Here is a 15,265-nt window from a genome sequence, read left to right on the forward strand (position 1 = left end):
TTATAATATTAGTAACTGTGTTTACATCTAGATAAATTTTATACGTTTGTTCTAAAAGCAATTTCAATATTTTAAACAATAACTCCTACTTATAAATCAGCTACATTTAGATATTCTTAGGATTTTTCGTGCTTAATCAAAACCTTAAATATGTACTTGGTTTTCAGTTTACTCTGCCAAGGATTTATCTTTTCCTTCTTATCGTATCTTTATTCCTTTTGTATTATTTGAGGTTATATCCCGGTAAGTAAGTTCAAGGTGAAGGTTTGTGATTTGGCAATATTGTTAAAACGAATTGGCATCGCCCCAAATAAAGTTATATTGTGATTTAATTCCATATCATTTTAACATCCGTAATATGTAATTTTATGTACTTTACATTACTAATATTATTAATGTAAATGTTTAGATGGATGGATGTTTGTTAGAAGGTTTCCAAACCATTTCCTTAAAGGCCGGCAACGCATCTGCAGTTTCTCTGGCGTTGCAAATGTCCATGTGTGTCGTTGATCACCTCGTTGTTCCCGCCGCGCTTTTGCCACATTCTCTTTTAAAAAAAGGTATCTCTAAAACGGCTAAATGCATCTCAATGAAATTTGCCGTGAGAGTATAGTCTGGTAGAACACATAGGCTACTTATTTAGTTATTTTACGGACGGAGTCTCGGGTGACAGCTAAATAATACTGTCATCTCTTTCTTTCTCTTCGACAAAATCAAGACAGTCAACAATAATTAGTCGAAGTTATAATAAAATATATTAACGTATATTTTCGCGTGTAGTTTGAGGTTTTTACACGAATATACCGAACAATTGGTTCATTGTGTCAAGGTCGGGTTGGATGTACATATGTATAAACAATCAATTTATAAATGAGGTCAATTTACTGAGAACTAACAGGATACTTTCATATCTTGTGGAGATATTTTGGAATGTAATGTAGGTCATTTGAGCATTAGTGGCTCAAGGGTTAAGCAGTTGACTTGTAACTGCAGGTCCTGGGTTCATCCATTTAAACACGCATCTATATATATTAAAGAAAGTCGTGTATGTTACACTGTTTATAACTCAAGAACGGCTTTACTGATATGGCTGAAAATTGGTGAGAAGGTAGCTTAGAGCCAGGAGACGGACATAGGATACTATTTATTCATTTTTTTATTTATGCCTTGAATAGCTGCTTTTTATTTAACTTACTAATATTATAAATGCGAATGTTTAGATGGATGTGATATGGATGGATGGGTGGGCTACACTTATTAAGTTTTTTTATATATCCACGCGGACGGAGTCGCGGGCTACAGCTAGTTTACAATATTAGTAAGATAGTAAGAATAGCTGAGCCCAACTTTGCAGTGTTAAAGTTAAAAGATTAATCGTTGGTTTCTGAGACCTAAATTCTCATTCTTTATAAAACGTACTAGTCGTCGCCTGCGACTCTGTGCGCGCAGAATTAAAAAAAACATAATTAGTAGCTTATGTGTTCTTCCAGACCATGTTCTATATGTATGCCAAATTTCAACGAGATCCGTTCAGCAGTTCTGGAGATATCTTCTAACAAACATCCATCCAAACATTCGCATTTATAATATTAGTAAGATTGTTATATCTTATGTCAAAGATAATAAGATGGCGATATGTTTTATAGAATTTGTTGTCAGAAACCGACGATAAGACAATGATTACCAAAGTTTTCTGGCTGTTAAGGAACACTGATTTAAATAAAAAAAATCAAATGTCCGAAGTTCGTTGTATAGCAGACATAATAAGAAGATTTTTATAACGATTTAAAGAAATTAAGTCCCTTCCAGGAATACTTGTCTTAGGTTTTGTTTTTAGATGTTGAAATACAATCTTGATGTTAAACTTCGACTCGACTTTGTATATTAACTTATATAAATAAAAAACAAAATGAACAAGCGGAACTTTTATGTGCACTAGTCCTTAAAATACTACGGTCAGTCACAGGACTAAAGGTCCCTACTCCCCCCTAAAGGTTCGTTCCCTAAGTAATACTATATTTAAGTTCGGATAAATGTTTAAGACAAGGAATAACATGATTACGGTGTATTTAGTATGCGTTTGGGCGTCTGTATGTTCGTATTTGCCGTCTGAATGCTAACGAGATAGAGTGGAATCACAAATAGCAAATTATGGCTTGATTTATCAAGGTCAAAATGACACACAAGTCGGTTAATTTAACATATATACTTTTATACTAAGTTCATATGAAGATTGTTTTATTATATTAAGCAATACTTATAATAAATATTATAAATGCGAATGTTTAGATGGGTGTTTGCCTGAAGGTATCTCCAGAACGGCTGAACGGATCTCAATTAAATGTTGCATACATGTAGAACATAATCCGGAAGAACGCATAGGCTAATAATTAAGACTTTTTAAATTCCGCGCGGACGGAATCACGGGCGACAGCTAACTATAAATAATCGTCAGTTTCCACTGTCCAAACATCTGTACAAAGCAAACATAACGCAAACCCTCTTATTATTACGGTATCAAGGCCCATTAATTAACACTATTAATTAACGGACAACAATTTATTAATACCTAGTGGTCGCCCGCGACTCCGTCCACGAGGAATTAAAACTTAATAAGTCGCCTATGTGTTCTTCCAGACTATGTTCTACATCTGTGCCAAATTTCGCCGTCGACCCACGTTGAGTTACTACACATACCTTCCAACAAACATCCATCCATACATCCAAACATTCGCATTTATAATATTAGTAAGATAATTTCATGTAATAAACTGAATATTCTCTCGCGCTATTTTGAAATGTCTTTAAATTTCATCTAGATCCGTTTTTGGATTAAAATAGTAATATTCATACATACAAACATTCGCATTTATATTGCCCATATTACTAATGACAGTGGAATTCTACTGTAAGTATTCAGTGAGTCTCATAAACAAATAGTTACACGGACATTTGGGACGTATTAGCGGCAACACGTAAATCTCTGAATGGACAATATCTTACGTAACTTATTACCTTATTCTAACGCGTTTGCCTTGAGTGTTGCGAAAATATTTGACATGTATTGTGTTTAGGTTACTAGGCAATGAAACGACCTAGTGGGCGAAAGGTTGTGTAGCTTTATAAACGTTTCTTTTCTAATAAACTTTATGTTAGTTACCTTAGTACAAATGAAAATCCAGGTTTAAACACATTTGGATTGTTTTCACTATAGTTAAAACTGAATTTCACACATTATTTACTTTTAGAATTGAAAACAAAGTAAATAAGTAAGGTATATATTCTTCTAGACTATGTTTTACATATATATGTCAAATTTCATAGAACCATTGAGTTGTATTCGAGATACCTTCAAACAAACATCCATCCATTTAAACATTCGCATTTATAATATTAGTAAATAAAATTTGGTATTATTTTTTAGGTACATCCTGTTATATATTTTTTATATGTATTCATTCTTATATATTACTAATGTGTATATAAGAGGAAGTTTGAAAGTAGGGCCAGAGATCGAGAAATTGAGGAGTAAAAGGAGCGTGGTTTGGACATGTTATGCGGAGGGATGATGATGATATAAGCAAAAAAGTAATGAGATTGCATGTGGATGGCTACAAGGGTAGAGGAAGACCAAAAAAGTATGGAATGTGTGAAAGAGGATATGCGTAGGAAAGGGGTAGATTCAGATATGACGGCTGATAAAGATGTATCATCATCAGCTCACTATACGTCCCCACCGAGGGGCTCGGAGCCTACCCTAAGTTAAGGGTGATTAGGCCATAGTCAACCACGCTGGCCAAGTGCGGGTTGGTTGACTTCACACATATCTTTGAATTTCTTCTCAGATATGTGCAGCATCACGATGCTTTCCATCACCGTAAGAATGTCGGATAAATGTACATATGTAAATCGGAAATCGAAAAACACAAAGACGTATGGAGGAGTATATACTGTGCCGAATCAATAGGGTAATAAGGGTAGGTTGATGATGATGTTATACTAAAAAAAAAAGAAGTAAAACGACTATTTTCTCTACTTATATATTTATTAATCTCGATTCATTCATAATATAAGATAGTTAAATAAATTAACATAATAATAATTTAAATATATTTTTGAATACAATAATAAATACGATTTTAATATAATTTATCGCAATAAATATATTTCTTTTAATATAAAGTTAATAGCAACTTAATTTAACTTAAGAATAAATTAAATATCATCTCCTTTGAAGTACATTTAAATATCTTAAAAACTATTAATAACGTACTACGAATGTTCACTATTTTTTATATATATTTTTTTTAAATAGAAATTGACTGATTACATTTTTTTAATAATAATTATTTTTCAATTTTTTATTTGAAGAATACGAATCGTAATTATAATTTAAAATATGCTTGTAAATATGCTTTTTTTAATATGCTTGTATTTTTTTTTGTGTAAATTTCTACAGTAAATTGTTAAAAGTTTATTTTTTTTTTGGAAAATATTTCGTCAGTTTGGTCTTTATTAGAACACAATCAGAGTTCTTTTTATTTATGTTTTAAAATGGATATTTTCTCTGTTACTAAATGTTAGTAATTAAAGCTAAATAACCAAAGATTATTTTTTTAAATAAAGATTAATAAAAAATATTATTTATATATATATTTTTTTAAAAATTTTCTAAACATTCAGATATAAAGTATTTAATTATTTATACGTTTAATAGAATATTGAATGTTATAACATTATATTATAGAAAAAAATTACGCGTCCCGATGCGTTTTTTAATTTTTTTTTAAATTACGAATTCCACTAAAATTAGTCTATATATTTTTAACATTACCATCAATTACATAATAAAATGACGATATGGGATTTAAACTGATATATAAAGACGGCTAAACACTCACGTATATTCGTCCGGTGGCGGCACCGACTAGTTACGAGCCCATCGGGGGCCCTTCATCAGGATGAGTGGTGACACTGATGTGTGCCCAGTGAGCTGAGGGCCTTGTCCGCGAAATAATACCAGTCCCACTCATCCTGATGAAGGGCCCCCGATGGGCTCGAAACTAATCGGTGCCGCCACCGGACGTATATACGTGAGTGTTTAGCCGTGTTTATATATCAGTTTAGTATAATATCCCACGAAAGTTTGAATAATTTGATATGGGATTTATTAAAAACTTCAGATTAAATATTTAAAGTCTAAAATATTAATTTTAAATAATAAAACTAAATCCTTCAAGGATAAATATATCAATTTTTTTTTAATATTATATTTGAAAAAAAAAATGGTCGTGTTAATTTTATATATTCATTCCAAATTTAATTTAACTCTTATTTGATGTTAAGTTTGCAAAAAAAGCGAAAAAAAAATGTCTTTCATTTCTAAAAAATCTGATCCAAACTACGGGATGTGACAAAATACAATTTTCTTTAACACGACTAAAATTCTAACACTAAGCATACGATTTGCTATATTTTAAATAAAAATTTCTCTATATGGAAGACAGCAATAACATAGTTATATAGATTATATATCCTTAATAATAAACTTAAAACATAGCACATATGGTAAAAAATACATGAACGCATCGCAACGCACCCGAAAAAGCCTACAAATCTCAAATTAACTCTATTTTAATACTAAATTAGAAAAAAAAAATCTAATAAACATCAAAAATTAAATTTTTCGAATATATTTGGCACATAATAATAATTGTGCGTAATCCAATATTACAAGATCTCTAATTAGGTATAACTTCCTTTTTATTAGAGATCTGAATATAATGGTTTTAAGCTTTTCCATGCTTAGCTTGCTCTTCGGCCTGCATCTTGGTACGCAATGCCGGTACATCTTCAGGAATACGAACGATTGTATGGAATTTCTGTAAATAAGTAAAAAATAAATAATATGAATCATAGATCTTTTATATACAGTAAATAAAATAAGAGTGTCTATATTTAATATCAAAAAATCCTATTTCATGTACATAATGTATTTGCTTTAACTATAACTATAACGAAAAACCAATAATTTAATTTTTGGCCGTCTATTTGATGGAGTAACTTATACTACTTTTTTTATTCCGTGCAGACAACGTCAGGGACGACCGCTAATGATACATACAACAGTTATTAGTTAGTGAAAGGAAATACACAAGAAAATAAACTCTAGAGATTAACTAAAACAGATCTTTCAGTCTGTGTTTTTACTATAACTATATATTTCAGGGCACTGCAGTGCCACTGCCGAGACAATCACTGGAAAACCAACTTAAGTTACATTTGGTATTTTCTTAATTTTATTGGGGAGATAGGATATAAAAAATTTAGCACTTTTGCCTTTTGGTCTAACAAATACACAGTGGATGTTTCAGATGTACTACTAACCTCCATCCTGGTGCCGGGGGTGACGCGCCAGAGATATACCATGTACCCGGGGATACAAAGCATGGATGACAGCGCAGTGAACCAACCGAACGCGTGCGACCACCACGGGTACTCGTAGTTCATGTACTTTATAGGAGTCCATTGCACCAAGTTAAAGATGAACACACTCTGCAAATTAAATATCATTTTGAGTTTAATGTCTTAGGTTTAAGAAGCACAATATGAATACGAGCTATCGTGAATCATTGTTTGTTTGTTTTAAAAGGTGCCAATTGAAAACCAACGCAGGAATAGTTCGTCCCTGCTTCGCTGAGCTGGCTTCCTTTCACTAAAATTTGATGTTAAGTTGGTGCTTTACATGCGTGATGTATGTGGTAATTAATGTTTTGCTTTGTTTTAATATCAAAATTTATTTAAAATCACAATATAATTAATTCCAGATATAGTCAGCGGAGCATTTGGCTAGGTCTTATCACATTTCTCTTGTCTGTTCCACATTCGTAAATACGTAGATGACGCAACGACCATATAATAAATTAACTTATACTCACAATACAGATAGCAGGAGTGAATCCAACCCAGCAGAACTTCCACCAAATAGTCGGGTAATAACCAATCATCTCCTTGATACCGTCGTAGAAACGATTCACACCGAACGCCCACGAGATCGAAACGCACTCGAAGAAGATCAAGAATAACAAACAGAAACCAGACACGGCATATGAGTCGAGAATTTGGAAGACGTACATACCACCCTGGAAAAACAAAAATAATTTAAAAACTTAAAAAGTAGAAGATGGTTAAATTTCTCTTAAAAATAATATCTTTGTCATATAAATATTAATTTTTAACACGTAATTATATCCCTATTATGTCCAAGACCAAACCAAAAACCAAAGAAATTAAACAAAATTCCGTGAGGATCTAACTTTAAATTTGACTTGCATCTAAGTACTACTACGAAAACGTTAGCTAACAATGATTCTAGATAAAAGCACACTAAAATCTTACCTCAGAAATACAAGATAGTCCAACCAAATAGGAGATAACACAGGTGATGGCAATGAATATTTCCTTGCGCCTTCTCAGGAGTTTGGGCCACTCATCAATGACAGCGGTGATAAAACCTTCCATGGTGCAGAACTGACTATCCAAACCAATGAGGAGGAGCATAAAGAAGAACAAACAAGACCATAACGGTGCTCCAGGCAGCTGGAGTACAGCTGATGGGTAAGCCAAGAACGCTAGACCAGGACCTGAAATTTTATTTTAACCATGATTATAGACAATTTTTGTATTATTTTTTTTGCTTTAAAATACTTCATAGATAAAAAAAATCCATCTTAACATTACCTGATGCTGCAACTTCTTCCACCGGCCTCTGCTGTTCATGAGCCATGAATCCTACCACAGAGAATATGACGAAACCAGCAAACATTGATGTACTGGAGTTGACAGAGCAGACTATTAAAGCATCCCTGTGGAAACGCCTTAATTATAACCAACCCTTAATATATAACCTAGATATGTAGCCTGAGAGGCCTTAATCATCTTTTTATCTATGTCTCTTTAAGTCAAATACACTATTTCTGTATTTTTTTGTAATATGTTGAAGCTTTTAATTGACTCTTTATAGTTAATTGTTAGGCTATACTTTTTATTTCATCCCTCGGATGAGGGATGAGGGGAGGTCCACCCAGTAAGAGATAGAGAGAGCGCGTGCAATGAGTTTATAGTAGTGGGGAGGCTCAAAACCAGTCGCCGACTGGTGTGTGCGAAGAGTATTAACATGTGCCCATACTCCAGTAAACAGTGAGTCGAGGGAACCAGAGGGAGTTCAGTTGGTAGGCTCCATGTCCCTTTAAGGATGTGGAGAGAGTCCCACATAACCGGAGTGTCTTTAACCCAAGGCACCCGGTATGCGTAACGCATTACCACTTAAAAAAAAAAAGAGAAAGAAAAAAAGGTAAGAAGTGTCTCTATCTAGGTGAATCAATAAATTATTCTTAAATAAGAAAATAGTCTGTTACATTGTACTAGAAAACGTTAGTTTAAGCTTGAATTATTTAGTTTCTGTAATCACTTACTTGTAAACATTATTCGTAAATTTATTGTAGCTTCCTAAAGCGACTAAAGTGCCGAGACCGAGGCCGTAAGAGAAGAAGATCTGAGTCACCGCATCGATCCAAACTTCAGATTCAAGAAGTTTCGACATGTTCGGCATTATGTAGAACTTTATTCCTTCCATCGCACCAGGTAAAGTGATTCCTGTTGAAAATAAAATGTTGATAAAAATATATCCGTTCCGATAACTATTAACCATGGGTTTCTGACATCATAATCTCTGTATAAAACATATTGTCATCCCTGTATCTTTAAAAATATATATATAGTTAGGAAAAAACCCGACACTGTGCCGGTATATCGGCGCAACACTAGCCTTATTGAAATATCAACGCTTATGTCACTAATTATTTAGACACTTGACTTGGTAACGGGAGCGTGTCATGCGCGCCATTTTACACGATGATTTTGGTATCAGAAATTGACAGTTAGTGACTTCTATAATTTATACCTTTTAATTTACAATTTACATTAAATCCAACATTAGTACATCAAAATTCGACTCTATATTTATGCTAGTAAGGCATAAAATTGTTATTTACCCCTGGCATCTTGAAAAAAGAAAACTGAACTTATCTTATTTAAATCAAACATCAAACATACCTCTAATTAGCAGCACGGTAAGCAAGAAGTACGGGAACAGTGCAGTAAAGTAAACAACTTTGCCAGTCCAGCGCACACCCTTCCAGATGCAGAAGTAGCAAAGTACCCAAACCAGTAGCAGCGTACCCGCCAGTTCCCAACGGATATTACCAATGTTCTCGATACCGCTGGAGATCTGCAGAGCTCGACGTCTGCATATAGAAATAAGTTTGTGAATTCGCTAACCCCCTCCCAGCCTAAGCCCTCTGTGCACCAAATCCCAACGTCCCGGGGGCTTAATTTTAGTCCTCTTTCCCTTCACACCTTTTTTCTTATAAAGAAAGAATGGTAGGTGGAAGTGGACTTTCCGGATGAGGGGATGCATGGTAAGAGAAAATATTTTCTTTCTGTGCATCCCCTCCTTTGTTAATTAAAGGTAGGCAACACATATGCATTTGCGTATGTCTATGTGCAACGGCCGCTCGCTCGTATGCCACCTTTTGATAAAAAAAAACTCAGCCAAACTAAATGATCATGGGAAGACCTCTGTCCCTGTCATATACAATTAAGATCGTCACTTGACATCCCTGGAAGCTGCTGTAAGGGGTCCAAGATCTCTACACACTAAGCCCTCCAAATTATCATCTATATACAGAATTAAGGTAGACACTTTCTAGTCTATATTCTTAAATACAAGATAACTATAATAAAACCCAGTTTTCTATAGAACGAGATACATTAAACAGTGTCTTATAACGTCTTAATATAATAATGTGGAGGTAACGTGAGTTGAAGCTGCACAATAGGATATCGATTTTCTGTCTTAGTAAGTTATTAATGAACTGTCACGAGCAACTTCAAGCAAGTTTAAGTAAAACAGATGTTAATTAAAGTCTGATTTTCTTGCTTCGTTTGATTTCGTTGTTTATTCATAAGGTAAGAAATAATTAACAAGTATAATGAGAATGATGTATGGAAAATATTTCACGACATAATATATAAAATAATGTAAAAAATAATACGGTCGAGTCTTCTAAATATTGGTAAAACCATTGGCGATCTTTGTCGTGATTCTATATTACTAATATTATAAATGTGAATGTTTAGATGGATGTTTGTTTGAAGATATCTCCGGAACGGCTGGACGGATCGCGATGAAATTTGTCATACTTATAAAACAAAGTCTGGAAGAACACATAGGCTACTATGTTTTTTTTTCAATTGCGCACAATCGGAGTCGCAGGCGACAGCTAGTTTTAATTTATACATAAAATTAAAACTGTTTAAACTACGTAAAATTATTTAATTGAACTTACTCCCAGAATTCTTTCACAGGGTCTGAAAGGAGTGCCTTGCTGACATTCTTCCCGTTGAGGGTGCAGAGTGTAGTCATGTCGAATGTAGACCAGCAGGTAAGGTTCTTGCGGTCGTAGGGGTTTACACAGGTGACGGTGTTCCAATAGTTGTCGCAAGTCCGCCATGGCACGTCTAAGACAAAGAACATACGTGTAAGTCGACATCACAGGGGACCGAAAAGCTGATGGGATATAGAAAATAGTCTGAAAGAACACATAGGCTACTTTTTTATTTCCACGCGGACGGTTTCGCAGGCAACAGCTAGTTTGAAATATATTATCAAGTTAACTACAAGTAGACTTAACATTAGGTTCCACTCCATCTGCAGTAAAAAATCTTACCTGCTCTCATAGACATGAAGAAGTAGAAGATTGCCCAGGCCAGGATTACTATATAGTAAACGTTCATCCAGCAGGACATCACAGCGGCCGCGTATCCAATACCTGGATTATGGATAGTAAATCTTAGAAAACAATGAATCATACTAGTATTATAAATGTTAATGTTTAGATGGATGGATGTTTGTTTGAATATATCCCCGGAGCAGCTTTACATATCTTAATGAAATTTGGCACACATATAGAACATAGTCTGGAAGAATACATAAGCTCATCATCAGCTTACTATACGTCCCCACTGAGGCGCTCGGAGCCTACCTTATGTTAGGGGTGACTAGGCTATTGTCAACCACGCTGGCCAAGTGCGGGTTGACTTTACATATATCTTTGATTTCTTCTCAGATATGTGCAGCATCACGATGTTTTACACACATAAGCTACTTATTAAGTTTTTTTTTATATTCCGCACAGACGGAGTCGCGGGCGACAGCTAGTAATATAATCTTAAAATAACATCGTTAGCCAAATCCTTTGGTAAAATAATACAAATTCTTATGCCGAAAATCCCTTTGACAATTCCTTTTGCGTTAATTCTTGGCAATTAGTATTCTTTAAGAGTTTGAAGTAGTGAATTTAAAAGCATTTTTTACATCTCATCTCTTTAGTTTCATAGAATGTTTCGTCTCTATTTACAAGTATATATTTGACTCTACTATAAACATCTCGTTAGCGGTGAAAATCCATTATCGGTTATACATTACGCCCTCCATCTTCTTTTTAAGATAAAGTAATGTACATTATAGAACGCTGACATCGTGTAAATTTTTACGCGCAAAGAATCCATATTTCTATAGTTCAAAGCCTAATAAACCACTTTATGCTTTTTTAATTTTTAAAAGACTAAATCTAGCTAAAATACTACTTTAATCTTTGACACCAGATTTTCTATTTGAACCAAACTTATGTCAATTCCCACCTTAAAACTTTAGTTTTAAAATTAATAAACCGATGATTATCATTCAAAAAATAACATAGCTATAAGATATTACTTACCTTTGAAAATTGGTGCAATCTTGAAGACACCTAATCCACCAATCGTCAGCATCTGTCCCATAGCAAGCTCCATAAAGAACATTGGTATACCGGCGAGGAAGAGAGTAAGGAAGTACGGTATGAGGAAAGCACCACCACCATTCTTGTAACAGAGATACGGGAATCGCCAGACGTTACCAAGACCGATCGCCAATCCGATGACGGACAGAATAAAATCCAATTTACTTGCCCATGATCCTCTTTCGGGTAAATCTGATTTCATGACCATTTCACTGTTGAAAACATAAAACATATTTTACTTGCAAAATATTAAGAAACGTACTTGGCAAAATCATCATCAACGTCAACAAATCGACGTGACGTCGACCACTCGTCATGCACCCGTGCTTCTGTGTGCGTGTATGCATGTTATGTGTGTGTATGTGTGACTGTTTAGTGTTCTGGGGAATATGTAGAAGGTCACAAACAAGCTCACTATACTTTTCCGCCGAGGAGCTTGGAGCCTACCATAAGTTAAGTGTGATTAGGCCATAGTCAACCACGCTGGGCAATTGCAGGTTGGTTGATTTCACAAATATCATTGAATTTCTTCTCAGATATGTGCAGCATCACGATGTTTACCTTCACCATAAGAACGTCAGATAAATTTACATAATCGGAAATCAAAAAACACATTGGTACACGGCGGGATTCGATCCCAGGACTTGCAGATTGCAAGGCAAGTGCTTGACTAATGAGCCATCGACGCTCAAACTATGCTAGAATCTTAACTTGATACTTGAGACTTTATCTTGTGACATATGTTAGCTTTCAGTTATATTTAATACCTCGTTAATTCTTACCTAGGTTTACTGCCAGCTCCTTGAACTGTTAATTCTATTTCGTCACCGCGTGCATCATTCTTTGTGTCCATCTCTATTTCTATTCTCTTCTTTACTCTCCAAAACTTCTCCGTTCTCTCAATCTCTTTCTCTTTTTCTCTGTACTCGAATCTCTTGCACTCTAAATCAATTCTTATTGTTATTTAGTAAGTAAGTTAACATTTTTTGCTTACAGTAATAAACAAATTTTGTTTCTATCTCAATCTGAAATAGAAAAAGCGCTTTTAAAATAAAAAAAAGCTGTTAAGTTTACAACATTACTATAATAGATAGCATTGTTCTTAATTTTGATAGTTTATAATGTTACTAGATAGATTGTAATTAATCAATAACCTCAAATTAACAATCGAAACTAAATAAATCTTTTATTTGATAAGTAAAAGCGTGTAATTAATTTCAAATCTTACTAATATTATAAATGCGAATGTTTAGATGGATGTATGTTTGTTTGAAGGTATCTCCAGAACGGCTAGATCTCGATGAAATTTGTCATAGAACATAGCCACAACATAGCCTTGGAGAACACATAGGCTTTTAATTATGTTTTTTTAATACCGCGTGGACGAAGTCAAAGGCCACTGCTAGTCTAATATAAATTTGGTAGTATGTTTAGCAGAGGTACAAACTTCACCCCAAAGCTATAAATTAAAATGAGAAATTCGTAATATTCATACGACAAGACTTTCAATATACTTAGAGACATATGTAATTTATATAAAGGGTATTTTACGACACAACTATCTGTCTGTTTCATAAGTCCAAATAAAGCCCGTAAAATATTACTCTGGCAGTTGTATTTCACTGGAATACGAGAAGGAATTATTACCAAATAAAATAAAAAATGTAGTGTTTGTACGCGCTAATCTACAAAACTACTGGATGGTTTTTAATGTTTCAAAAAATGCGAACAAATGACACGCAACACATTTTTATTAAAAAAAAATATTTAAAATCGGACCAATAGGGACGGAGTTATCAACAAACAAAAATAAAAAAGAACATAGAGACGAATTAAACCTTCTTTTTAAAGTCGATTAAAAACTACTGAACCGATCTGAAAAAATATTACTACATTTAAAAGATAAATTAATAAGAATAGTTATAGGCTATATAACATCACGCTATCACATTTAGGAGTAGAATAAAAAAGGAAAACCACATCACAGCATTGTAGTACCGCGAGCAAGCCAAATAAATACTCTAAACGTATTTCCCTATATAGACCTTCTTTACATCAATTGAAAAGTCAATCATATCTTCTACGTCTATAAATAAAACATCTAAACAAGAAATGGCCCTAGACTCAACAATTTTAGATCAAATAACCGGTCGGGTTGTTATTCTGTTAACACAATAAATAATAAGCGAACGAAGTCAGAACAATATGCAGATGGATGTACAAATTGTAACTGAATGAATGATTGATTGAAACAAGATGGAAACAGAGGACAATGACCAAAAGGCCTAGGTCATCACTGACAACTTATAAAACTAACTTTGCCTATAGAAAATTATCTTTTTTCTTCTAAGTTCTATCTGCAATTACTCGTTAACTTTAAGCAGATGTAAGGTACAAGTAATTTTTCTAAATTAATTTTCTATCAAGAAACTTCTTTTAAACAGACCTCAATCGGTCTTACATTATGGTGGCCCCTTTAAGCCTCCGTTTGTGACCACATTAAGATTGCAACCAGGGGATTATAGTGGTTTGTAATTGTTGCTTTACAACGCTCAGCAATCACCTGAAGTTATTTGATAAGGAGTAAATAGCCTATAATTATTCTTAGGATTATCTTTACTATGCACATTGAGCCACGACTGAAAGAAGGCTACTAGACAAGCCTGGAGATTTTGAAGGAATCTTTAGTATACTTTAGTGTTTATCATTAGCCTGAAAATAGTTTTTTAAGAGATTCGCGTTGATTTTGTGCTATAAAACTTCAAGACAATGTACTTTCTTTGTAACCTAACGAGATGAATATTAGATTTCCATTGTTGTGCCAAATATCTAGATAAATACGTAAATCTTCTAGTATTAACATTTCCCTAATAATTCCATTACTTTTTTTATTTCTATCAAGCATTACACCGGTAGTTTAACGAGTATGCCCAGTTATTTTATACACATCTATAATTTTATATCTTAAAGTTTGAAATATAAAACCTGAATAAAATATAAAAACACTTACTAGTACAAACAAAACACTCATACACACTAGAAAATTTAAAGCACAGAACACAAATTATCCATTGTCACAGACACGCGCACAAAAAGTTACTGCATAAAACGAAACGTTGATTATTCCCGAACGAAGCTACAAACGTCAAACGCGAGGGCAATATGGCGGCGAGTTTGACAGCTTTGGTAGCGTGCGCTCGCGCCACATGCTTGAACGTGAATGTGATAGTAGCAAGGATCATGGCACCAAGACCTGGCACAGGATGAAATACATGTGAATCGACCAACTGTCAGCCGTAGAAAGAATTTATGAGCTTATGAATGGTTAGTTGATGGACAATTTGGACCCTCCGGAAGGCGGGCAG

General features: G+C 34.0%; 1 protein-coding gene across 1 annotated transcript; it reads right to left on the reverse strand.

The window, feature by feature from the left end:
- Positions 1–5,312: 5,312 nt before the first annotated feature.
- On the reverse strand, positions 5,313–15,265 carry Gat (sodium- and chloride-dependent GABA transporter). Its single transcript, XM_013313216.1, has 12 exons — positions 14,911–15,265; positions 12,683–12,925; positions 11,841–12,112; positions 10,791–10,892; positions 10,410–10,581; positions 9,115–9,305; positions 8,475–8,655; positions 7,741–7,865; positions 7,399–7,643; positions 6,939–7,142; positions 6,388–6,555; positions 5,313–5,882 (listed from the first exon to the last, which is right to left on the reverse strand). Exons 2-12 carry the CDS (start codon positions 12,751–12,753, stop codon positions 5,790–5,792), a joined length of 1,824 nt encoding a protein of 607 aa, XP_013168670.1. The 5' UTR covers positions 12,754–12,925; positions 14,911–15,265; the 3' UTR covers positions 5,313–5,789.

Source organism: Papilio xuthus, unplaced genomic scaffold (assembly GCF_000836235.2).
Source record: "Papilio xuthus unplaced genomic scaffold, Pxut_1.1 DF827570.1, whole genome shotgun sequence".
NCBI classification, from domain to species: Eukaryota; Metazoa; Arthropoda; class Insecta; order Lepidoptera; family Papilionidae; genus Papilio; species Papilio xuthus.

Bases quoted from the DNA above. Each gene is read 5' to 3' on its own strand.
- Gat (XM_013313216.1), bottom strand. From the start codon at position 12,753: ATGGACACAAAGAATGATGCACGCGGTGACGAAATAGAATTAACAGTT. The intron at 8,656-9,114 runs GTATGTTTGATG...TATTTTCAACAG, and splicing joins TACCGTGCTGCTAATTAGAG to GAATCACTTTACCTGGTGCG. The intron at 6,556-6,938 runs GTGAGTATAAGT...TTTAATTTGCAG, and splicing joins TCACTCCTGCTATCTGTATT to AGTGTGTTCATCTTTAACTT.